Here is a 25133-nt window from a genome sequence, read left to right as displayed (position 1 = left end):
CCATGTCTGGGAAATGGAGAAATGGAGGCCGGCCTGGGCTATAGGTGTGAGACCATATACATCCAAACCCACACCATTCACCAAGATAGAAGAGAGAGGGTGATGAGGTGGGTGGGGGAGGGGGTGGGGAGGGAGAAATAGAACCATAATCTTTGCCGACTCAAGGGGAAGGATTGTTTTTTCATGATTTTCGGTGGTGCTCTTCTTGGCTAGCTGTGCTGTCCTGAGTGAGCTGAGAATCTGGGGATAATATCATGCTGAGCAGATTAATCCTTTCCCAATATGGTGATTTTCTGATGTAATCTCTGCTTTGAACTGAGGATTGGCTAGACCTGAAAGCTGAAGGACTGACTGCTCAGAAAGTGTTAGCACGCTGCTGTCTGTGAGCACTTGCACCTGCAGAGGCTTTCAGCACAGAAGTAGCTCAGGATCGCGCCCAATAAGCCAGACACCCTGGGCTGGAATCGCAGCCTCGACACTTGCTACAGTGTAATGTCAGGCAAGTTACAGGACCCTGTGCCTTAGTTTCCTCATTTCTGAAATAGAGATAATGATTCATTGAAATGTTTGAGGGTTAAATACATCGATCTATGTGCCTGGAGCAAAGTAAGGACTATACAGATGTTAGTTACACCATCACCCCTCCCATCGCCACCCCCAGCATCGTCACCGTCTTCATATCCACCCTCATCAGCCTCTTTTTCCTCCTCCTGTATGTAGAGGGATAGTGTTAATGAAATATTAGAACAAACGTGTTAGGAGGATTTCCTGATTTGAAAATCTGTAGTTTACTTTTCTGTCTTATATGCTGGGCAGTGTGGGAATATGAGGAAAAAGTGTATCTTGTTTTTTTCTTCTTCTGTCCTTGTTTTTATTTTATTTTATTTATTTATTTTTTTTTGTTTTTTTTTTTTTTGTTTTTGTTTTTGTTTTTCCGAGACAGGGTTTCTCTGTGTAGCTTTGCGCCTTTCCTGGAACTCACTTGGTAGCCCAGGCTGGCCTCGAACTCACAGAGATCCGCCTGGCTCTGCCTCCCGAGTGCTGGGATTAAAGGCGTGCGCCACCACCGCCCGGCCTATTTTATTATTTTTAAGTATGTCTGAATATGTGTGTGGAGATGCCAGTGGAGGCCAGAGGTATCAGATCCCCTGGAGCTGGAGTTACATGGATCCTCTGCAGTAGCATCTGCACTCTTGACCACTGAACCATTCCTCCAGCCCATCCACCTTTCTTTTTGTTTTGAGACGAGAGTTTTACTATGCTGTAGCTCTGGTTATCTTTTATCTTAGCTGTGTACACTAGAATCACCTCTAATTTGAGATCCTACTGTTTTTGTCTGCCTCCTGAGTTGGAGGTTGCAGGCATGCGCCATTGTGGACCGCCTGTCTGTCTGCCCCTCTCTGAGGTGGATCTTACTGTGTTGCCCAGGTTGATCTTGAACTTACAACTCAGATTCATGTGTGTCTCCCTCCCCCCGCCCCCACCCCCGTCCCTTTAGCCTCACAAGCAGCTTGGCCTACAGGTGCTGCCGCTGCTGTTTCTTTGAATTTGAGATCAGTGGTCATGTATAACTACAATGTGTTAGAGTCAATGAGACCTGTAAGGTGTTGGGCCAGAATTACAGGCCTGAGCACTGGGAACAAAGACGAGGGTGGGAACAGGGAAACTCACAGGGAGGAGTGTAATATTCTTCATACCCAGCATTTTATGTGTTCTTACTTAATCCTTACAGGAGCTCTTTAACACACTAGTATTCCCATTTTAAAGCTGAATAGCCAGTTTAGTGAGATTTAATAACTTGCTTGAGATTTCTTAGTAGGTAAGTGGTTTAATTAGAATTGGAACCCATTCATCTACTTACCCATCCAATGGATTTTCTTTTTACTTAAAGATGTCATTGTTTTAGATCCACAGCAAAATTGCAAGGCCCACAGTTCCTATATTTTCCATGTATACCTCTCCGTTGTCAGATTCTACTACCACATGAGTATATTGGTTACAGCTGATGATCTTCATCAACTGGCCATGGTCACCCAAAGCCCATGGCTTATATTAGGGCCAGCTGTTTTATTTTTCTTTGCATTCTATGGGTACGTTTGACATGTGTATACCCTTAGAGTGTCACATGAAGTGCACAGAGTTCCAGGGGTGTTTTTAGTGTGTCCTCTGTGAGCTATAGGTACTAATGCTTATGAGAGGAATGGGCATGGAGCTTATTCCTGCTCTAGGTAGTTGAGCCTAGACCTTTGTGTTTCAAGGCTCAGGCTGTTTCTAAAAAAAGAAACAGAAAAAAAAATGTTCTGAGGGCATGGGAACAAGGTTTAAACATCCATCCCCCCTCCCCCAAGACAGGATTTCTTTGTGTAGCCCCGGCTGTCCTGGAACTTGCTCTGTAGACCAGACTGTCCTCAAACTCAGAGATCCGCCTGCTTCTGCCTCCCTAGTGCTGGGGTTAAAGGCGTGCGCCACCACCACCTGACAATATGTTTTAAAAATTACATTTTATCTGTTTATTTTGTGTATGTGTGCCACACCAAGGTGCACATGTGAAGGTCAGAGGCTAACCTTTTGGGTGTTGATTCTCTCCCTCCATTATGTGTCCCAGGACTCCAACTCAGGCTTGGCAGTAGGTGCTTTTACATGCTGAATCATTCACTCTTAAGCAAATATTCTTCATGCATGTATCATTCCTTCATTAGAGCATACCTGTGAATGTTCTAAATCCAGCAGTTCTCTGAAGTGATTCTATGTTGTACATGTGTTTTGCCAAGAAAAAGTTAAACGTTTTCCTATGTTTCTGGGTGGTAAGGAAAGGAGGGTGTGATTGTTCTCTGTTATGTGGAAGGCAGTTCCGAGAGGTTCAGGAACTCATTCACCCTTAAGTAGAAGGCCAAGCATGGTTATTGTAATATACACAGCCAGGTCTCTTCATCCATGAGGGTTGAAGGAACTGCCATTCCTTTTAGATTTCCTGGAAAAAGGTTGAGTGCCAGGAGGGGAGTGAGTGAATAGAACTGAATATGGACCTCTACGGTGTGAAGGGTATTTCCAATAGCTATCACCAGTCTAAGGAGGCAGCAAACAGAAGTCCTACCAGGACAGCAAGAAGTTAGCACCCCAGAGAACAATTCTGGTTGGCAGGCAGAGTGTGAAAGGCTGTGGTGTCGCCTTTTCTGGATCTTTCAAAATTGGAGGAGCTGTTAGCTCCTGGGTCAACTCTGCTGTGAAAGTCTGACGGTTGGGAGAATGCCAGCACAGCCACTCTGCGTTGCAGTATCCATCTCTTCCTTGGCTCTGTCTCTGCTTCTCTCCTTTGCCATTCATTTTCCAGAGTGTTTATTCATCAGATTTCTCTGTTGTTTGTAGTTCTGAGCTAGCAGCTGTACACTCTTAAGACCGTTGGACCCAGCTAATCCCCGCTTTAGTCTTGTAGCTTCCAACCCAAGATAGACACATGGGTATAGCTAACAATTTTGTCTGTACATATGGTCTACCCGACAACAGAACACAAACCATCCGCTCGAGTCACAGTGTCTGAGCCAGAACTGAGGCCTCTCCCCCTGTGCCCACACACATTCCAATGCTTTCCTCTTGTTCTTACCTCATCCAGACATCCCAGGAATTTGTGGAAAAACTAACCAAGAGGCTGAAAAGACACCCCGAGGAGACTGGAGGCTTCCAGGAGGCGCCACTGGCCTATGATGCTATCTGGGCCTTGGCTTTGGCCTTGAACAAGACCTCTGGAGGAGGCGGCCGTTCGGGTGTGCGCTTGGAGGATTTCAACTACAACAACCAGACCATTACAGACCAAATTTACCGGGCCATGAACTCCTCATCCTTTGAGGGTGTTTCTGTGAGTTACAGCAGATTCTGCCATGCACCCCAGGGAAAGGGACACCTTGGAGGGCCCCTAGATGCATGCATTCTCCTGCTTTCTCAGCTTATTTTCTGTAAAAGTCAGTCATAGACTATGGGAAGAGGGATTTCCAAACCAGCAAACGGGAGAAAAGACGACAATGAAAAGAATTACTGTATTCTAGTGCTTTTCAACCTGGTCCAGGTGTTTGCAGGTCAGATAAGAAGTGTAGGGTATTAAAAGCGATAACTTGGCAATCTCCTCATTCCTTTTAAAGTAAGGAAATTAGTGTCCAATAGGGTTTGGTGATTGCTCCTGGCCCTCTCTCTGGGGACTCTCTCACTCAGATCTCAAGGGTGAAGCTCCTTCTCAAAAGAAAACTGTTTCCAGAATCTAGGGTATGTGCATCTGGGGTGTGTCCTATATGCAGCAGATGCCATAAATAGCCTTCATTCAGAAGCTCAGTTACATCAAAACCAGAAGGTTTCAGAGTCCCTGATGTTCTCCTTTCCTCCCGCTTTTATCCCCCTGCCTTCCTCCACGTGTTTCTCCTCAGGGCCATGTGGTCTTTGATGCCAGTGGCTCCCGGATGGCGTGGACACTTATCGAGCAGCTACAGGGTGAGCTCAGGCCTGAGAGGCTGGGGAAGGGGCAGGCAGGGGCTGAGCTGAGTGCTCACTTGGGAGGAGATCAGTGATGCATCTCAACAAGACTGCCTGGTACTTTTTGCTGCCTTTCACTGTGTTCATCAGGCTTTAGACAGTGACAAAAACCAGAGTCCTGGGTAGGTCTTTTGCAGTGATTCTGTTCTTTCAAAGGGACATAAAGATTAAAAAGAGGTGTCCTTTCCTCCCAGTGGCTCCAGTTTTAGTTCAAGAAGTTACCTGCTTCAGGCTAGGTTGAGGGGTTAAGAGCTGTTAGTGTGTCCTGAAAGATAAAGGAAAGCTGAGCCTAGGAAGCTGGCTCTTTATAAAGGGAATCCTCTCAGTGCCTTTCAGTGTAAGCACAGTGTTCCAGTCATACATACAGCTGGCCTTTTCTCCATGGCATTTACCTTTAACAGCACTGAGGAGTCTACAGAGCTTCTGTGAGTTAATATTTCAGTTCCACCTGACTCAGCCTCTTGTGGTGTGGCCAAGAGACCCATTTCTTAGCCTCCTGTAAAAAGTTTCTTTCTCCCCTCCCCCTACCTCTGCCACTAAATCTTCTCAGCTCTCTTTGTATATGGGACAAGTGAGACTGGACTTTAGCCAGGGTAAAGTGGGTGTGAGTTGGTGTTTGGAAGGAAAGTTGTATTAACTGTGGCCATTCTGGAAGAGAAATCTTAGGAGTGATGCATTTCCCTTAGTGGCACTTTAAGAGGCAGATGTATCTTATTCAAGGCATTAGAACCCAAGCCAAAGGGAGAGAGATTTCTAAAATTAAAGCCACTGGGGAAAAAAGATGCTGTAATTCTGTCCATCACAAGAGGGAGACTAGGCAGAAACGGTTTAAAGCGTTGGAAGCCAGAATCAAAGTGAGAGACATGTTGCTGGGAGAGGTGTGAGGCGATCGAATAGGTGGTAGACGTGCAAGGTGCCTTCCTCTGAGAAGAGCCTTAAATGCCGTAAGGGTTATATTACGCATTCAAATTGACTTGGGAACCGCCTTGTGTTGCTGTGAAGTTAAGTTGCCCATCCAGGCGAACTTGGGTCCTTGTAGCATCCTTAGCATCCTTGAGTTGCTTAGGTCATTGGCATTAATGCAACCAGGGAGAGCAACTTTGAGGGGAATGGAAGTTTGAAAATGCCGGGGGTGGCTTCTCCCTACCTATGGCAACTCCAGTCCTTTGCTCAGGTGGCAGCTACAAGAAGATTGGCTACTATGACAGCACCAAGGATGACCTTTCCTGGTCCAAAACAGATAAGTGGATCGGTAAGTTCTGCTTTGGTCCTTTCAAATAATCATTGTCAGACTTTTGGATGAGAGGGGGAGGGTGCTGTTGGGTTGGAATGGCAGAGGGGTCATGGCAGAGATTGAGAGTGAACATGGCCTCCAAGAAGGGAGGGAAGGTGAGTTGATGTGAAGCTGGAACAGACCTAGAGTCACCCTGTTTTTTATCAGTGGTCTACTGCAGTGAGTGGGAATTAAAAGCAACACGGAAGCTTCAAGAAATGGAAGCTTTCCTTCAGCCTTGGTACATTAGGGACAGGGACTTCAGGTCCCTGTCAGGGAAACAGCTGCTTAACTGTAGTAGAGAAGGCAAAAATTCATGTCCTTCTTACTGGCTATTTTATCCTTTGCTTTTTTGACTTGTTTTGTTTGTTTTCCTCTCGAGTTTTATATATTCATTTTGTGTGCATGTGGAGGTCAGAGGACAACTCATGGGAGGCCTCTCCTACCACCATGTGGGGTCTGGGAATTGAACTCATCAGGCTTGAACATCAGATCATCAGGACCTTTATGCCCTGAGCCGTCTCACCAGTTTTTGTTTCTGTTTGTTTGCTTGCTTGTTTGTTTATTTATTTCCCAGTCAGGGCTTCATCCTGTATCTCAGGCTGGGCTTGAGCTCATGATGTAGCCAAGGCTTATCTTGAACTCAGGATGGTCATCCTGCCTCAACATCTCAAGAGTGTTGGGATTTCAGGTGTATACCACCTTGCCCGGCTTACCTTGCAGGTTTCTTGTTTGTTTGTTTCTTTTTGTTTGTTTGTATGTTTTGAACTAGAGTCTCACTGCATAGCCCTGGCTATCTTGGAACTTGCTCTGTAGACCAGGCTGGCCCTCCAACTCACAGAGATCCACCTACCTCTTCCTTCTGAGTGCTGGGATAAAATGTGTGTGCCACCACACCTAGCCTACCTTGCACTTTTTTTTTTTGTTTGTTTGTTTTTTTGAGACAAGGTTTCTCTGTGTAGCTTTGCACCTTTCCTGAATCTCGCTCTGTAGACCAGGCTGGCCTCGAACTCACAAAGATCCGCCTGCCTCTGCCTTCTAAGTGCTAGGATTAAAGGCGTGCACCACCACTGCCCGGCGGCCTTGTACTTTTTAATGAGGGAAAGAAAGCAGTTATTTTTGGTATGCTAAATGACAGGAAATGGGAAAGATACTGGAGGTAAGCAAAAAGGAAGTTCCTGCTGATGGGGAAGGATGGTAAGGCCATGGAAGGCAGCTGCCACCTGCCTTGCCCAGTGAAATCTCATCATTTCCAGCAGCACTCCTGGAAAAGTGTGTGTCTGTGTGTGTGTGTGCTGAGTACATACTCATGCATGCTGTGTGGCCAGTATGCCATGGTGTTTTTGTGAGGTTAGAGGACAGCTTTGTGAAGTTGGTCCTGTCCTAACATTTTTACCCAGCTCTGGGGATTGAACTTAATGTTGCCAGAGTTAACAATTGCTTTTACCCATTGAGTCATTTTTCGGGCCCAGCTTTATTAAGTTTAATTAATTTTTATGTGTTATGGGTGTTTTGCCTGCGTGTGTGTGTGTGTGTGCGTGTGTGTGTGTGTGTGTGCGCGCGCGCGCGCATACGTGTGAGCCATTTGTGTTCCTGAGGCCAGAAATGGGCATCCGAGCTTCTGGAACTGGAATCACAAATGGTTGTGACCCTCCACATAGGTGCTGGGAAGCACAGGGAGTACTCTTAACCGCTGAGCCATCTCCCCAGCTCTCTGTTTTAGTTTATTATTTATTTTGAGACAGGCTTTCACTCTTTTGAACTCAAAGTTGTGTCAATCTTCCTGCCTCCGACTCCAAGCATTGCTTCCCTTACTGAGTGAGCTACCATGCCTAGGCTTTGCTTCATTTTTATTATTTATTTATTTTTGTAGCTTGAATTTAGGGCAGTGTTCTGTACAGTTATAAATGCTGCCTGGCCTAAATTGGCTTTTTAATTTTTTTCTTTAAAGCTAAGCAAATTGAAATTAAGTAGGTGTTTTGCGTGTCGTCATCCCCCTCCCCCCTCCGACAAATTTGAGCCTTCCCTTAATAGTAACTGGAAAACACTTTTTGGGAATACTACCCTGCTAGGCTTGTTCTTGTGTCTTTTGCTGGAGGTTAGAGGAACACACTTGGATACTTTGAGGCTCTTCTGGCTTTCTGCTTCTAAATTGCCTTTTGCTCCTTTAATGGGGCAATAGGCAACGTTATGTGGGATTATTTCAGCTGTTCCTTTCTTTAGCTGTCTTTTTTTTTTTTCCTGTAAAACAGAGAAGCAAAAAGAACAAGCAATCAAAGCTGGGTGTGGTAGCATACACCTTTAATCCCAGCACTCAGGAGGCAGAGGCAGGAAGATAGATCTCTAAGTTCCAGAACAGCCTGGTCTACAAAGGGAGTTCCAGGACAGCCAGGGTACACAGAGAAACCCTGTCTCAAAAAACAAACGGAAAGAACATGCAAGCAAAGAGACCCCCAGCACAGACCCCATCTTCTCATTTTCTGGTTGTTTCTCAAGGTTCCCAGTCTCCTCCAGCATTCTGCCTACCATAGTTCCTCAGTGCGTTTGAGGGCCCCGTGTCTTCAGCGGACAGGGAGTGTCCCCCAGCAGCTCACCTTTCACCCCTTTCTCCTGTCTTCATGCCACTGCCTCCCTTCTCTTTCTTCTCCCTTCCTCCCCTGTGCCATGCAGGAGGGGCTCCCCCAGCTGACCAGACCTTGGTCATCAAGACATTCCGTTTCCTGTCACAGAAACTCTTTATCTCCGTCTCAGTTCTCTCCAGCCTGGGCATTGTTCTTGCTGTTGTCTGTCTGTCCTTTAACATCTACAACTCCCACGTTCGGTAAGTTTCTTTTCTGACTTGATCCTTGGCCTGGCTGCCTCTCCAAGGTACTGACCATACACTTCCTGAAGAGTAAGAAAACTGGGACCCTCAAGACCGTGTGTCATAGAGAGTGGTGTGATGACTCACCAGAAATGTAAGGGGAAACCAGGCATGACCCCTACCCTTGCTTCAGAGTAGTCAACTAGAAAAACAGTAACATTTGAAGCCTAGTGCACAGTCTTGGGCTCTAACTAGAGTATGCCAGTGGGGCCTTATCCTGTGGCCCTGTGCTCCCCAGGTCTAGCCCTGTGGTCCAACATCTTAACTTGAGTATTCTTTCTGTCTGTTCCCAGTCTGTCTCCTTTATCCGCCCCGGGGATAGGGTTGTGCTGTTTGATGGCATTTTTGGAGAGCCAAGCCTCCCTGGAGGAGATGGGGTAATTCTGCTCTTTCTCCCACCCTCTCCGCCTCTGCCCTAGTTATATCCAGAACTCCCAACCCAACCTGAACAATCTGACTGCCGTGGGCTGCTCACTGGCACTAGCTGCTGTCTTCCCCCTTGGGCTGGATGGTTACCACATAGGGGAAGGCCAGTTCCCGTTCGTCTGCCAGGTGAGTAGATGGTGGGCCAGTATAGACCGTGCGGAATATGGCTCTCCTCTCAGGAGCGCCTTCTCTGTCTCTCCGCTTTCCCTGACCAGTGTCTCCCTTCCTGCCTTCCTCCTGGCATCACCCTTCTCGTCTCTCGCTGGCTCTGTCCCTTCTTTCTTGGCGCCAGACCTTTCCCATTCTGCAGTTCCCTGGCCGCTCTCAAGGTTGCTAGGCATGCCTCGCAGAGGAGAGGGGTGAAGAGCTGAAGACAAAGGACGGGGTCTGCACACAGAACTTAGGAACAATAGTGGCTTGTTTGTGGTGTGTGGGCTGAGAAACAAAACTGGGCTTTCCCGTGGGAGCCTTGGTTGGAGTTTGAAAGGATGGCGGCAGAATCAAAGCAGACAGCTGGGGCAGGGGACATGTCATTCCAGAGGGAGGAAGGCCTCTGGGGACTCTGGGCTCATGGAGTTTCTGGGACTGTGGGGAAAGGCTGGCTTCAACGATGGTTCTCTACTATATGTAGCATCTTCTGGTTCCTTCCGTTGGCACTCTCTTTCCTCCACTGCGTTTCTGTCATGATTACACACCGTGCACACAACATGTGCACACACACAACATGTGTGCACACACATGCACTCTCGTCTTCAGGAAGTGCCTATTCCTAGTGGGATCTGCGTGCAGCAGGAAAGAGACAACTAGGAGATGCATTTAAGGAGGGATCTGTAGAAAGCACTATGGACAGAGAGAAGGGAAGCAGCTCACAGTCCGTGTTTGAGTGGCCCTCAGAAAGGAGGTGGTGTTTGTGCTTTGAAGGACGATGCATGAGATCAGAAAGAGAGTAGATAAGGGAGACTGAGTGGTTCAGCATAGCTGGGTGGGGCACAGGGAAGGAGAGGGCCTGAGAGATGGGCCAGGCTAGTGGATGGGCCATACTGTGTCACATTCAGAGGTGTGCAGGTGATAACTAGGCACTAGAATAGAGCGGTAGGCTTTAGCAAGAGTGCTCTGGTGCTGTAGCGGTAGAGAAGGATGGAGTCCCAGCCTTCCCCTCCCTTCCCTCCATACTCTGCTTGCTGTGTCCTGCCTGCTTTTTGTGTGTGGTCACTGTTCACGTTGCTCCCTGCAGTCCCATCCAGGGCTCAATCCCACCTATGACCAGTGTCTTTCCTCCCTTTCTAGGCCCGCCTTTGGCTCTTGGGCTTGGGCTTTAGTCTGGGCTATGGCTCTATGTTCACCAAGATCTGGTGGGTCCACACAGTCTTCACAAAGAAGGAGGAGAAGAAGGAATGGAGGAAGGTGAGGAACTTCCCAGACTCAGCCTTTGATCCTGGGCATAGAGAAGACCTTTCTGACCTGTCTTCTCTGGATGTCTGTCAGACCCTAGAGCCCTGGAAACTGTATGCCACGGTAGGCCTGCTGGTGGGCATGGATGTCCTGACTCTTGCCATCTGGCAGATTGTGGACCCCTTGCACCGCACCATCGAGGTATCTGGCACTTGAGAGGAGTTTCTGGGGTCAGGAAGTGGGGGAGGGCCCACCAGCTTGGCATCTTCAGGGATATATGTGGTCTTGAAGGATGTAGCTACTTAGTGAAGGCCAGGCGTGGTGGTGGCACATACCTTTAATCCCAGCATGCCTTCAGGCTCAAAGCTCAGGAGACAGAGGCAGGCAGATCTCTGAGTTTGTGGCTAGCCTGGTTTATATAGTGAGTTCCAGGCCAGCCAGGGCTACACAGTGAGACCCTGACTTTAAAAAGAAAAGGAGAGACAGCTTATTGGTTGTGTTTATATTCAGGGCTCTTCTGTCTTTCCCAGATGAGCCTCACTGAAGCTTCTTGGTTTATCTAGAGAAGGGACATGTCAGGGATCTGGGAGGATGTGTAGGGTTTCCAAGCATCAGGGAAAGTGGGGAACAAGCCCTTCTAGCATGTTCAGGAGAATGTCCCGAGGCCTGGAGTAGGATTTGGCACAGTACTGAGTCTCATAGTCAGGGCTGGGCGTTCAGAGCTGGAGAAATGTACGCTCACTCATCCTTTTCCTCCTTTTCTCCCTCAGACTTTTGCCAAGGAGGAACCAAAGGAAGACATTGATGTCTCCATCCTGCCCCAGCTGGAGCACTGCAGCTCCAAGAAGATGAATACATGGCTTGGTGTGTGGGATGTGGGTGGGAGGAGGGGAGGGAGGAAGCATATGCAGGAGGAATGGGTAACAGCAGGAGGCCAGGGGAGAAGGACCATTCAGAGAGGAGACAGTTCCAGTGCCTTTATCACTGCACTAAACTTCCAAGAGTAGGAGAGCTTTCGCCGTGAGTAGCAGTGTTCAGCAGAGGGCCAGTGCTGGTGCGTAACCCACCCTTCTGTGACTGGTCAGCTCCTGAGAGTAAGACCAAGGTCATGAGGTCATGGGCTTAGCCTCTCTTCAGCCTGGCTAATATTCCTCTGATCTACAAATCCACAGGATGAACTAAAACCCTTAGCCTGGATTGCATGTTCCTGCCTGGTGGTCTAAGGGTCTAGACACTGTGTAGCATATATTGGATCATTCCTAGCTGCTCCATTGGAAGCTGAAGTGAGGTCTGGGCCACACGGGTGGGGCCACACTGAGAATTTGCTATGTCAGAGGGACTGGAATGGAGAGGAAGGCTTCCTTTACACAGGAGCTACAAGGACAAAGAGAGGAAGAGGGTTGAGTTGGGAGTGTGATGGTCCTTGTTGCCCAGGTGACACTCTCCTGCTGTTCTAGGCATTTTCTATGGTTACAAGGGGCTGCTGCTGCTACTGGGAATCTTTCTTGCCTATGAGACCAAAAGCGTTTCCACCGAAAAGATCAACGACCACAGGGCTGTGGGCATGGCTATCTACAACGTTGCGGTAAGCTCCCTTGACACCCGGGGTTAGTCCTGGAAACTGTTAAGGTGGTAGGACTAGAAGAATCAGAAAACTAGATCTGAGATCATTTGTGTAGAAGTCATAAAACACTGGTTAATAATGACTGATGTATATATACATGGTTGTATGACTTTCCTGAGGAGACCCTAGACAGGGTACCACGACAGGCAAAAGAAATGATTCTACCAGAGTCTAACGTGGCATCCTACTTTCATCTCTGTTGCTTGATAAAATGACTGACAAAAAGCAACTTTGAGGAGAAAGGACTGATTTTAGCTCACAGTTCTAAGTTATGGTCCATTAATGAGGGAAGTCAATATAGGACCTTGAAGGAGCTAGTCATCCAGAGTCAAGAGCAAAAACAAATAAATGCATGCATGCTTACTCATGTTCAATCCAGGACCTCCTGCCTAGGGTTTGTTGCTCTCTACAATGATTGAGTCTTCCCAAATCACTCAACAATATAGATCAAGAAAATCTCCCCCCCCCCAAATATGCTCACAGACGAAGCCAAGATGATCTAGACAATCCCTCGTTGATAATCACCTGAGTGATTCTAGAGTCCAGAATCTAAACTATGTCAAATTGACAAAGCTAACCACCACACTTGGTGAATCTGTGTATTTGTTGAGGTTACCACAGGAGCATGAGGGAGTTAATAGCATTTATGTCATCTAAAAGTCCACTGCGGCACGGGTGGCGGCTCATGGTAGCTGCACACCTGGAGTTCCCTGCCCGACTTACAGGCAGTTCCACAGGAGACATTCACTCACCAGGAATTTGTTACTGCTTATGTAACTAACTGGGGATGGGCCTTCTTAGTCTTCTAAGTGGCTGAGTATCACAGGTCTCCCTCTCTTTCGGAGAGGGATGTTTCAATTCAGAGGATTTAACTATACAGCAGTTTAGAAAGAACACTACATTAGGGCTGGGGTGATAGGTCCTGATGCTTACAAGACAACTTACTGTGAGCTGAGTTTGGTCCTTAAAACCCACATCAGAAAAGGCTGGGTATAATGGGATGTGCTTGTAATCTCAGCCCTGAGGAGATGCAGATAAACAGGTCCTCAGTTCTCAGTGACCAGGTGAGGGACACGGTATGAAAAACCAAAGTGGAGGAGGAATGACAGCTGAAGTTTTCCTCTAGCATCCCTGTGCACACATGTGCTCCTGAGCCACACATACACAATACACACAGATAAGAACAAAGCTGAAATGAAAGTACATTGTTACATCATTTGCACCTGCCCAGAGTAGTCTCAAGGACAGACGGAATGCAGAGATCCTGAGGGAAGCATTGATCGAGAGCTGAGAACTGGTTTGGTAGTCTGTTCCTGATTTTTAGCTATTTAAAGTCGAGGATCATCCTGAATTTGTGGACCATTCACCAGGAGTGTGTCTCCATGGGCTCTCTCTTTGGGGAAGGAAACCCTGCATCCCACTTGAACCGTGTGTTAGATCTGAGTCTCCCAAATGCTTTCTCTCCAGGTCCTGTGTCTCATCACTGCTCCTGTCACCATGATTCTTTCCAGCCAGCAGGATGCAGCCTTTGCTTTTGCCTCTCTGGCCATCGTGTTCTCTTCCTACATTACTCTGGTTGTGCTCTTTGTGCCCAAGGTGAGTCTGGCTCTCCCCTGCCCTCCCTAGATAGAACCAGTGTAGCTAGAGTTTTCCTGCCTGGCCCACAGTCAGGACAAATCTCTATCACCTGCCAGTCCCACAGCAGCTCAGACCCGACCAAGTAAACACAGAGACTTATATTGCTTACAAACTGTATGGCCGTGGCAGGCTTCTTGCTAACTGTTCTTACAGTTTAAATTAATCCATTTCCATAATCTATACCTTGCCACATGGCTCGTGGCTTACCGGCATCTTCACATGCTGTTTCTCATCGTGGCAGCTGGCAGTGTCTCTCTGACTCAGCCTTCCACTTCCCAGCTTTATTCTCCTCCTTGTCCCGCCTACACTTCCTGCCTAGCCAATGGCCAATCAGTGTTTTATTTATTGACCAATCAGCAACACATTTGCCATACAGAACATCCCACAGCAAACCAGGACTTCCATTTTGGCCCAGCTTGTCTTTCATTACTCCTTACTCCCAACACTTTACCAGCTGCTCACTCACAGAGCTTCTGCTCAGCCACCCAGTGCCCAAACCTTTGCCCCCCAGATGCGCAGGTTGATCACCCGAGGGGAATGGCAGTCTGAAGCACAGGACACCATGAAGACGGGGTCATCCACCAACAACAACGAGGAAGAGAAGTCCAGGCTGTTGGAGAAAGAGAACCGTGAATTGGAAAAGATCATTGCTGAGGTGTGTGGTGACGGCCGGGGGCCCCTGTCTAAGGGTGGGTTGTCTGGGGTTGAGCCTTAGATACAGGTTCAAGTGTTGGTGATTTACAGAGGATCCCATAAAACCTGCAGGGGAGCAGGGGCAGGAGAGGGAAAGGAAAAGGGCTGAGGTTCAGTCTTAACTAAAATTTAGTGTTAGCTGGAGGAGGGGGGAGGGAGGCTCTGGAGTGGGGACTATAGATTCAGCCCTCCTGAGGCAAAAGAGAGTCCATCGGCAGTAGATGGGGGAGGCATGCATCCACAGCATATTGGTTCTAGGCAGCTGCCCACGGTGTCCGCTGTGTCCAGGCTGTAGTTAGGGACTGGTGCAGTGCTGGGGGTGGAGGGCGGCATTCCACCTTGGTTGATGCAATTTTCCTGTCATTCTCCTTTTGTTTTTTAATTCACTTATTTCCTCCATCTATTCTCTTGGTGCCTTTTCGTTCCGTGGCTTTCTTTGTTCCTTTCTTGGTTCACATTTTAATTTCTTCTCTCACCTGTACACACCATTTCAATGCCTCTCCTCCCTTTTCCCCCTTCCATTCCTCACCCTCCTCCCACACTCCCAATTGTGCTTCTTCCTCCAGAAAGAGGAGCGTGTCTCTGAACTGCGCCATCAGCTCCAGTCTCGGCAGCAGCTCCGCTCACGGCGCCATCCCCCAACACCCCCGGACCCCTCTGGGGGCCTTCCCAGGGGACCCTCGGAGCCCCCTGACCGACTTAGCTGTGATGGGAGTCGAGTGCATTTGCTTTACAAGTGAGGGGGTGTCAAGAAGGATAAGGCCAGTCGGGGAGGGAAGGGTCTGGGAAGAGGGTGGGGGACTGGGAGGAGGGCAAGGACTCCTATCTCCAACTGGGAGAACATGCTCCAATCCCCCTCTTATAAATATATGTCACTCTGTGCATCTGGGGTTATTTGGGTCTCCAATACTCTGGGAAACAGACTGTTTTCTCTCTTTTTCATTCATATTATTTTGTATCACTACTTCACGGTTTAGTTCAAACTCTATTTGAAGCTATTCACTCATAACCCCAGAGGGGCAGCTGACCATATTTTTCTCCCACAGCCTATCTTGTATAGTTACCACGGAAACTCCTGCAATTTTAGCAGCAGGGGTCTCCCCACAAGTGTTCTTCCCACACTAGCAGGATCCTCTCTTTCTCAGCATCAGAATCTCCTTCCATTGCCCTTGTCCTACACATCCCTGTGTGTTCCTCTCCTTAAGTGTTGTTTCTTCCAGGGGATTCATTCTCACCCAGGCCCACATGCTCTTTGTCTCTTTGCTCTGTGTGCTCCTGAATCCCAACACTTGTACCCCATCCTCCAAGTGCATTTTTCCTGAGTGCTTTCCCATGCTGCCATGTGCTCTCCGCATACCCTGCACCTATGAATGCACAGTGGTTATGGGTGTGTGCTGTGGTGTACTTGGGTAGGTGTGTGTGATGTGCTGAGCACACTAAGCTGTCTTCCTCATGTACATGCCATGTCCTTCTGTGTTTTCCCTGTGTGACTCAGTGCGTTGTATATTTACTGCTTTGCATCTTCACATCGTTGTGTGTTTTGTGTGCGTGTGTTTCCCTGGCTGGCTTCATGGCAGTCTTCCTGTCTCATTCAGCCTTCTGAGTGTTTGGACTACAGTTGTCTGCCTACCTGATGTCATGTCTTTTTCCAACAGAGCCATGTGCACCCAACATGCACATAGTTAAGCACGTCCTCCTCAGTTCATGTGTTCTGAGCCATCCGTACCCTCTCCTTGGCATTTCCCCTCAGGTGTTCCCTGGATTCTTTGCTCTCATGTGTACCTCTCTCAGTCTGTACTCACAATCATCTCTCAAGACTGCATCTTAGTTTTCTTTTCTTTATTATTATTATTTTTCAGAACTAAGGGAAAAGAAACGGGTACAGGTTGGAGGCTCTTTCCAGTGGATAGTAGGTCCACATCCTAACCATACAAAGCGTGGACAGATGGACTGATGGGGCGGGAGGCAATGTCCCTTTCACACTGTGGTGTCTCTTGGGGAAGGATCTCCCTGAATCTCAATAAACCAGTGAACAGTGTGACTCAGCACCTCACCCTCCATCCTGTGAACTGAGTGGGCTCCAGGCCAGGAAGGGAGAAGCCCAGGCTCTCAGGCTTGGAGTTAATGAAGAGGCTTTGAAGTGGAGAGGTGCAAAGAGATATGTGATTGATCCATGCAGAATTTAGTAGGGCAAAGCAGGACAAGATTAAGGCCCTGATTAGTAAGTGCTGACATTGGTGGTTAGAAGTGTGGGCTCTGGAGTCAGACTGCCAGCGTGTCCGGCCTGCACCACATGCAGAAATGTCTCCAATCTCTATTCTCCACTTTTGGGAATCTGGTAATAACGGTAATGATGATGCATTTCTCAATGGAGTGCATATAAGAACTAGGTTAATTATGCATTCCAGTGCCTGGATCTGCTTGGGCCATGGTAGCCTCTGTTACAGCTGCTTCCTGGATTCCCTGACAGTGGTGGCCATGATCTGGGAGCCTGGAGCAGATGTGAGGAGTCTCCTCAGAAAGGAAGAATCACAAGTAAACAGTGACTGCCAGGCTCTGGATAGGTGCCTCCAAACTTAAAAATCATTATCTAAGGAACACTGAGTACCTTGGGAAGATTTTTTTTTTTTTGATCAAGATGAAAGTTTGAAAAGCCAGGAGGAACAAAAACAAACTGGAATTCTTAGAATTCTGAGTGCCCTTTTGGCTTTTTTGAAGCTTTTTCATGTTGTGCGGGTTTTTGTTTGTTTTGTTTTGTTTTAAGATGATGGTTTTCCTCCCCAGCTCTGCATGAAAGCTACAAGGGTTGGATCTGCTCTGTCATTTCACTGTCCTGTTGATGGCAGGTTAAATCTTAGGCCCCTTTGAAAACAACCTATAGTGATTATCCACCTGGGACCAGTTGGATTTAATTTGAGTTTCCCTTTTTCCTGCAGTGGAGTTTTCTCAGAACAAGGAGAGGAGGCCTGTGGAGTAGAGAAACCTGCAGTGTAGAAATTAACAGTTGGCTTCAGAAACTATAGCCCAAGCACAGACCAGCCCTGTGCAGACTGAAATCACCCCTGTCAGTACTGCATTGCACATGGGTGGGGTGTGAATAGTAAGTAAATCAAGGGTCAGAAGCTCCACTGTAGCCAAGAGTGAGGCAGACTATAGCAAGAGAGGCAGGAACCCAGCCACATAGCAGAGCTGACAGAGTGCTTGGTGCAGAGGCCTGAGGGAGCTTAGGCAGCACCTGTTCTTGTGCTCAGTGGAGCTGACCGCACCTCCAGCTTCGCCTCAGTCAGGTACACCCTGCACCCCAGACTACCTGCCAGGCCTCAGTGCCCTGTTACATACCTGTGGTCTTTTCTCATCTCTGCCCTAGCCCCAGTCACTAGAACTCCTGTGAATACTTACTGTGTATGACTGTTATCTTTGTAATTCTAAGATAAAGTTTCATCTCTATAGCCCATGTTGGGCCTCACCCTCACTATGTAGTTCATGCTGTCTTTGAATTGTCCTTTTGCTGAAGCTTCTCAAGTGTTGGGGTTACAGGTGTGTACTACCATGCCTGTCAACAGGTTGTGGGTTTTTTTGTTTGTTTGTTTGTTTGGTACAGGGTCTTACCACATAGCTCTATCTGGAGCATGGTAGTTACTATATAGCCCAGGCTGGCCTTGAGCTCATGGTGATCTTCGTGTCTCAACCTTCCAAGTATTGGATTATAGGTGTTAAGCATTGTGCCTGGAAACAGATTTTATTTTTGAGACAGGGTCTTGGTATGTAGCTCTGGCTGGGTAGTCCAGGTTGAAATGTACAGAAGTTCTCTTGCAGCATTCCTAGGGATTACAGTCATCAGCCACTGCACCTGGCTCCATTAAGAAGCGCTGACTGGACAAGTCAGTTACGGCCATGGTTACTGTACTAGGAACTGGGAAAGAGAAGTGAACAAGATGGCCTCTGAGAGGGAGAGGAGAGAGGCAGAGACAGATCCCTCACAACAGTCTATAGAGTGGGGTTCTACATTCATTACTTGGCCAGGAGCCTGCAGCTGGGGGAGAGGAACACTGTCAGCAACAGGAAGTGGAGCAAACATCCAGACTGTGCGTTGACCACTGCGTAGCCCACAACAGCCACATCTTTGTTTCTGTGGGTGAAAGCATTAAATGGGCTGCAGTGAGGGGAGTCTACACTACACAACAGCCTGCAGTTTTGAAGACAAGGAGCTAGTTAGAAGTCCTTTATAACCCCTAGAAGTGGGTTTTGTTTTGGCCTAGCAGGCTCCTTGGCTGGGATGTGGACTGAAACCACTACACAGGGCTTTTCCTTGTGATCTGATTCTTCTGATACAGTAAACTAGATTTCAAAGGTCACTGCGTGTCCTTGGAGGTGGGAGAGACGGGTACATATGTATTTTTCAGCAAACCTTGGAAGTCACAAAACACTGTTTTTGCTACATTCTGCTGTGCTAGTCTCAAGGGGTAGAACTAAACTCTTGGAAACACATACAGAGTAGTGTAATTCATTGCACGTTTACCTGGAAACATGATCCACCAAGGCTTATCTGCCTTCCGCAAAGACAGTGTTCATGACCTCACCATATTGTGCATCTTCTCTCTTGACGATCACCAGGTTTGTCTGCCTCTCTCTCTCTCTCTCTTGAGAAAGGCCCTCACAAAATAGCCCTGACTAGCTTGGAACTAAACTATGTAGACCAGACTGACCTCAAACTTAGAAATACACCTGCTTCTGACTCTGCATCGCTGGGACTACAGGTGTGTATCGTTGTACCCAGCCTGAGCAAACCAGTTTTGTTCATCTGATATTTAGCATTTTACCAGGCCCCTCTTTGGGGATATTTCAGGGCCATTTGCCACCCCAGACCTGCCCTTTCTGCCTGTCTTGTTTGAAGATGGCTCTGCTAATTGCAGCTTCCCTTCACAATGTTCCATAACCTTAGGCTGCCTGAGACAGGCAAATTTTGGCTTATTCACCAAGGCTTTTAGAGCAGGGAATTCTTTACTTTGTCCTTTGTGTTCCATTAACCAAAGGCCATCATAAAAGTGGGCTCCACAACAAGCTGCCTCTCAAGCATGTGATTAAAAAAAAATACATTAACAACCATTTGTATTGCATCCATTTTTATAGCCTCCCTGGAGCAAGAAACAACACTAGAGTCTAGTGCAGTGCTCTCAACCTGTGGGTCACAACCCCTTTGTGGGGGTCAGATGATACACAGGGCTCACATATCAGATATCCTTATATCAGATATTTACATTACCATTCATAACAGCAAAACTGCAGTTATGAGGTAGCAACGAAATAATTTTATAGTTGGGAGGGAGGTCACCACAACATGAGGAGCTGTATTAAAAGGTCATAGCATTAGGAAGGTTGAGAACCACTGCTTTAGTGACTGAAACTGATGGAAGGTGATTTCCAGTACAGGGCAGCTGCACGGGAATACAGGTGTGTGGGCCTGGCAGGCTCTGGCGCAGCAAAATGGTATACATCTTCAGGTGTGTGTAGAAAGGGGAAAAGTCCTGTGTCATAGGTTCTCTAGCTGAGGTCTTGCAGGCAGGTAAAAGATTAATAAGAGACAAATGTGAAATTCTTAACATGTGCTTTGTGTACTTTGAGATTACTAGTAACGAGCACTCAGAGGTTGGCTTTATACAACTTAGTCTACCCAAAGGTGAAGGGTTTTTCATTTCTGAGTGAGCTGGTGGAGGGGAGTTGTGTTACAGAAAGGACATTAGGGAAAGTGTGGTAAATACTGTTCTGTGAATAAAAATTTGTTATGCAGATTTAAGCAAGTGCCCTCTTCACTGATAAGAATGAGGCCTTTTCAAATGTAAATTTCCTTTAGAAAAGGAAAATTTGTTTCCTGCTGGGCAGCATTTCTTGGGGGTTGGTTTCCTATAGCCTTTAGCTCAAAGTAATCCTCTTCTTAAAGAGACATGTGCTAGCCGGGCAGGGGTGGTGCATGCCTTTAATCCCAGTCCTGGGAGATCTCAAGAGTTCAAAGCCAGCCTGGTCTACAGAGTGAGTTCCAGGACAGCCAGGGCCACACAAAAAAGAGGCACATCCTGTGCTGGGTGGGGTGACATGCCTTTAATCCCACCATTCAGAAGTCAGAAGCACGAGTTGCAGGCCAGCCAGGGTTATTACATACTAAGATCTTGTCTCAAAAATAAATATAAAGCTGTATGTTTTGAGGTATTATTCTGGTACATATCTGGGGGAATGGTTAATTGTGCATAGTGTGAGACTTGGAAGGCTGGCTTTACTGGAGGGTTAGAAGTAAACTGGTGACTAGACCAGACACAGTGCACCTCAAATTTACAGTGACTCCTCCAGACTTAGCTTTTGTTGTACCTGTTTTTCGAAACCCCCCAGAGACTACCAAGGAGTCGGTTTCCAATGCAAACACATAAGGGTCCTTTTATTGTCAGGTTCAACCTGGGCCACCACAAGGTAGGTGGAAGGAAATGTGGCGGTGGCCACGAGCCCAGGTGTAAAGAGTTTTTATAGGGAAAAACCACAAGCTGGGAATTACATGCTTGGGATTGGGTGGAAGGGATATGGGGCAAGGTGACTTTTTGAAACTATTGGTCTAGACTTTGGGCGCGAAGCCACATTTGAAACCATTGGGTTCAACTTGTGGCGGGGAACCGCAACCCGCTGAGGAGGGTTATCTGGACTGCTCAGCAGGATTATCTAGATATCTTCAAGGGCCATAAATCGCAGACAGAATGTCTGCAGGAGCATCCTGCTGGGTATCTGTTGAGTTGTCATGGCACATTCCTGAGGTCCTTTCTGGAACTGAGTACAGCAGGTGGTCTAGGATGGTGGCCCTACCCTTAGATGGGGTTGCACTGCCTTCACACTTTGTAGTGCTCAGATCATCACAGATACTTGTCTGTTGTGCTGAAGCTCAAGCCCTGGACCTTGCATATGCAGGGAAGCCCTGTCCCACCGAGACAGACTTCCAGGCTCAGATATCTTACCAAAGTAGTCTTCTGTTTCTAATGTTCTCACAGGGTGCTTTGAAGCAACTTGGGAAACTTCCTATAGCGAGGCAGGTCTCAGGATGGACATGTCTAGTTAAGATTGATTCCTCTTAAGTTTGAGGACAAATTGAGGCTTCTCGCTGGGCTAGGAAGGCTCTATATATACCAAAACAGGACTTAGAGCTGGGGATCTGGATTATGCCCTCCTGGGTGCCAGTCCTGGCTGAGAAATTTGAGAGATGGTATATGAACTATTCTTAGGTTTTGCTTCTGAAAAAGCTTCATAATGCTACAAGAATGAAATGAGCCAAGGGTTGTAAAATACTTTCAATGGTACCTGGAAGATCACAAGACATCTAAGAATTATCACATTAACTACAACATATTATCTCTTGAGCAGCCCTTCTGTTTAGGGAGAGGACTTAGGTGACTGGTCGGTATATCAATGCAGTTCCATATCTGGCCAGTAGATGGCACCAAAGTTCCAGTGCTCAAATTGTTCTCCCCGCATTAAAGAGAAGCGGGTTTTTTTTGACCTGGCTGTCTGGCATTAATAAAGACAACACTAGGACTACAGTTCAGGTTGCTCTCCAAGGCCTTGTACTGGTCTCAAGGTAAGAATAATGGAACATTTTATTATGGTGTGGAAACAGCATGCATTTGGGAATGGTCTGACTAGAAGTCACAGGACCTAAATTTTAGGCAAACATCCTAACACTATTTTTTGGTTGGGTTTCTAAATTAAATTTCAGTTTCCCCTCAACCCTTGCTGATATTTGGGCGATAAAAAAGGAAGAGTCATATAGAATTACAAAGAAACTCTAAAGGAGATACAGCAAAAATGCAGTGGGAAATGGGATTGGAAGCGGGAAAAAATGGTGACAAGGGGCAAGAGAGATGGCTTGGCGGTTAAGAGCGTTTGTGCTCGGCGGTTAAGAGCGTTTGTGCTCTCTCAAAGAACCAGAGTTCGAGATACAACACTCATGTTGGACAACCTAACTCCCTGTAACTCCAGCTCCAGGGGACCTTAAACCCTCTTCCTGCTTCTTCAGACATCCACACATACACAAAGACATAACAAAAATAAAATCTTCATGACATACACCCTGGCAAAGGCAAGGAATTAAAATCAAAATCAGTGAAATGGGGCACAGGAGGATGGAGGTGAATTGATAAAGTACAGATAGATTGCATTTGATTCCTGAGGTAATCTATATGTGGTATAACTATATTCCCTTACTGAATTTCTCATCTTTGTGTCCTGTATTGTGTCATCCATTACAGTAGCAGGGTAGGTCTGAAGAGGATGACCACATAAGCCTTTTGATAAAGGCATGCAGAATCTCCCTTCAGCATACTGAGAGTGTGTGTCAGCTGGGCTCCACTTCCTTCCCCAGCAGCCTCCTGAATGCCCTCTTGACCTCCTTGTTCCTCAGGGTGTATATGAGAGGGTTAAGAGAAGGAGTGCCCACTGCATAGAAGAGCCCAAAGAACTTGCCCCTCTCTTGGGCATAGGGATTTTTGGGCTGCAGATAGACAGCAATGACTGAGCTGTAGAAGAGGGTGACCACGATGAGGTGGGAGGAGCAGGTCCCGAAAGCTTTCCTGCGTCCCTTTGCAGAGTTTATCCTCATTATTGCCCTGGCGATAGCACCATAAGAGACAAGGATGAGACCCAGAGGAACAACCAAGATGAAGACACTGGCTACAGCCATTTGTATCTCATTATAGGTGGTATCCCCACAGGAGAGTCGAATCAAAGCAGGGACTTCACACACGAAGTCATCAACCTGATGGTGGGGACAGAAGGGCAGGCGAAGAGTGGATGGTGTCTGAACCACTGACTCCACCAGGCCAACGATCCAGGCCACAGCTGCCAGCTGCCAGCACAGGCGGGGATGGATGGTGGTGGCATAGTGCAGGGGCTGGCAGACTGCCACATAGCGGTCAAAGGCCATCACTGTCAGGAGAATGCACTCGGTGGTGCCCAGGGCTAAGAAGATGAAGAGTTGGACAAAGCATCCCAGGAAGCTGATGGTCTTTGTGGGTCCCCAGAGGTTGACCAGCATCTGGGGCACACAGGTTGTGGTGAAGCAGAGGTCCAAGAAGGAGAGGTTAGAGAGGAAGAAGTACATTGGAGAGTGGAGCCTGGGGTCCAGTGTGGACAGCAGGAGGATGAGTGTGTTTCCTAGGAGTGTGAGGAGGTAGGAACACAAGACAACCACAAAGAGAATCTTTTCCAGGTGTGGGTGTTCAGAGAAGCCCAGCAGGAAGAAGCCCGCTGGGGAGCTGTGGTTGGCCATGGCTTTTTGTGTCTGGTTGAAGGAATGAAGCTGTCAGATTAGTGTGATATAAGAGGCCTGATAAAGACTCACCCTGTGTACTTATCAGGAAACACAAGGCTGATGTTTTTCAGGCTCCCTTCTCCAGCCCATCACTTAACCACTTGTCCTCTTCCACTGTTCCTCCGAGTCAGATAGTGTCTGGTCAGAGGAAACCAAGAATGTGATGGAGAACATGTGAATCCTTACTGGCATCCTGGTTGAGGGCAAAGGAGGCTGATCACAAATAGCAGCTGACCATCTTTTGCTTTCTTTGTATGCAGTGTGTTACCTTAGTGGCAACCAACTCATATTCATCCATCAACTAATGTTCTTATCAATTTTCTGTTTCTCTTGGCAGTTCACTCCCTCCTTTTCTTTGCCTTATTTCTGCTAACTTAGTGACCTTCCCTTTGCTCTCTTTTGATCTCTGCCATTTGCCGTTGTTTCTCCTAGCTTATGTCTTCCTGACTTTCTCTCCCACCCCATCTTGTTTTTTTTAGACAGGGTTTCTCTGTGTAGTCCTGGCTGTCCTGGAACTGGCTTTGTAGATCAGGCTGGCCTGGAATTTAGAGATCTGCCTGTCCCTGCCTCCTGGGTGCTGTGATTAAAACATGCACCACTGCCCAGATGTCTTCCTGACATTTATTGGTCTGTGCATTTGTCTTTTTCTTAAGCTTTAAGGTATCAACATTGTGCTACAAGCCAGGGCAGGGGTTGATCATCTGAAGGGATCAATGAAAGTCTGGTAATCATTTCCTCCTTTTTTTTTTTTATTAGCATTTTACACCTGTGGAGTGTTTCCCTTGGGCCAACTGTGGTACACAGCTGTCTGAACATCTGATTTCCATAGTATCCTTGTAATGATCTTACCAATTTTATCAAAGATTGAACTGTCAGGGTAAATAACATGTCTCAGGTCACCTACTCAACAGATACTAGGACCAAGATTCTAGAGAACATTCCCCAGAACTGGTGTTCAGAGAAATGTAGAAAGAGGATTCTTGCTGGGGAACTGTGGCTGAGAGTTTGAAGGAATGAAACCACATGACCACCTGATTCAATATGGGTGATAAAAATTCACCCTGTTTAGGTTAAGTATGGCACATGGCTTTCATGCTAGTACCCAGGAGGCAGAGGCAAGAGGATGGTGAGTTTGAGGCCAGCTTGGGCCACAGAATGATAGAGAGTAGGCTCAACAGTTAAAAGTGCTTGGTGCACTTCCTAAGGGCCAGAGTTCTGTTCCCAACACCCATGTCAGGCAGTTCACAAGTACCTATAGATCCAGCTCCAGGGAATCCAATGCTCTTTTTTGACCTCTGCAAACACTGACACACACATGGATACACACACACACTAACACACTAAATGAAAATGAAATTTTTCTTTC

General features: G+C 47.2%; 2 protein-coding genes across 4 annotated transcripts in view; one reads left to right on the top strand and one right to left on the bottom strand.

The window, feature by feature from the left end:
• The window catches only part of Gabbr1 (gamma-aminobutyric acid type B receptor subunit 1), a 30887-nt gene extending 12988 nt beyond the window's left edge, over nucleotides 1-17899 (top strand). For all 3 annotated transcript variants that reach the window (XM_052744046.1, XM_052744047.1, XM_052744045.1), the window contains 12 exons: nucleotides 3611-3853; nucleotides 4413-4476; nucleotides 5693-5770; nucleotides 8462-8612; nucleotides 9074-9206; nucleotides 10368-10484; nucleotides 10566-10673; nucleotides 11243-11336; nucleotides 11930-12057; nucleotides 13564-13692; nucleotides 14246-14389; nucleotides 14994-17899. In XM_052744046.1, coding sequence (XP_052600006.1) covers nucleotides 3611-3853; nucleotides 4413-4476; nucleotides 5693-5770; nucleotides 8462-8612; nucleotides 9074-9206; nucleotides 10368-10484; nucleotides 10566-10673; nucleotides 11243-11336; nucleotides 11930-12057; nucleotides 13564-13692; nucleotides 14246-14389; nucleotides 14994-15167 — 1563 coding nt within the window. In that variant the 3' untranslated portion in view covers nucleotides 15168-17899. The remainder of the gene's footprint in view (nucleotides 1-3610; nucleotides 3854-4412; nucleotides 4477-5692; nucleotides 5771-8461; nucleotides 8613-9073; nucleotides 9207-10367; nucleotides 10485-10565; nucleotides 10674-11242; nucleotides 11337-11929; nucleotides 12058-13563; nucleotides 13693-14245; nucleotides 14390-14993) is intronic.
• LOC128114225 (olfactory receptor 2H2) lies at nucleotides 16270-25111 on the bottom strand. Its single transcript, XM_052744049.1, has one exon. The coding sequence runs from the start codon at nucleotides 23723-23725 to the stop codon at nucleotides 22793-22795; it is 933 nt and encodes a 310-aa protein (XP_052600009.1). The 5' UTR covers nucleotides 23726-25111; the 3' UTR covers nucleotides 16270-22792.
• Between the last annotated feature and the right edge of the window lie 22 nt (nucleotides 25112-25133).

The sequence above is a fragment of the Peromyscus californicus genome, unplaced genomic scaffold, assembly GCF_007827085.1.
Source record: "Peromyscus californicus insignis strain IS unplaced genomic scaffold, ASM782708v3 Scaffold_19__1_contigs__length_69161282, whole genome shotgun sequence".
Classification (NCBI taxonomy): domain Eukaryota; kingdom Metazoa; phylum Chordata; class Mammalia; order Rodentia; family Cricetidae; genus Peromyscus; species Peromyscus californicus.
Note: the sequence above shows the minus strand (reverse complement) of the source record. Positions and strands in the feature narration are given on the sequence as shown.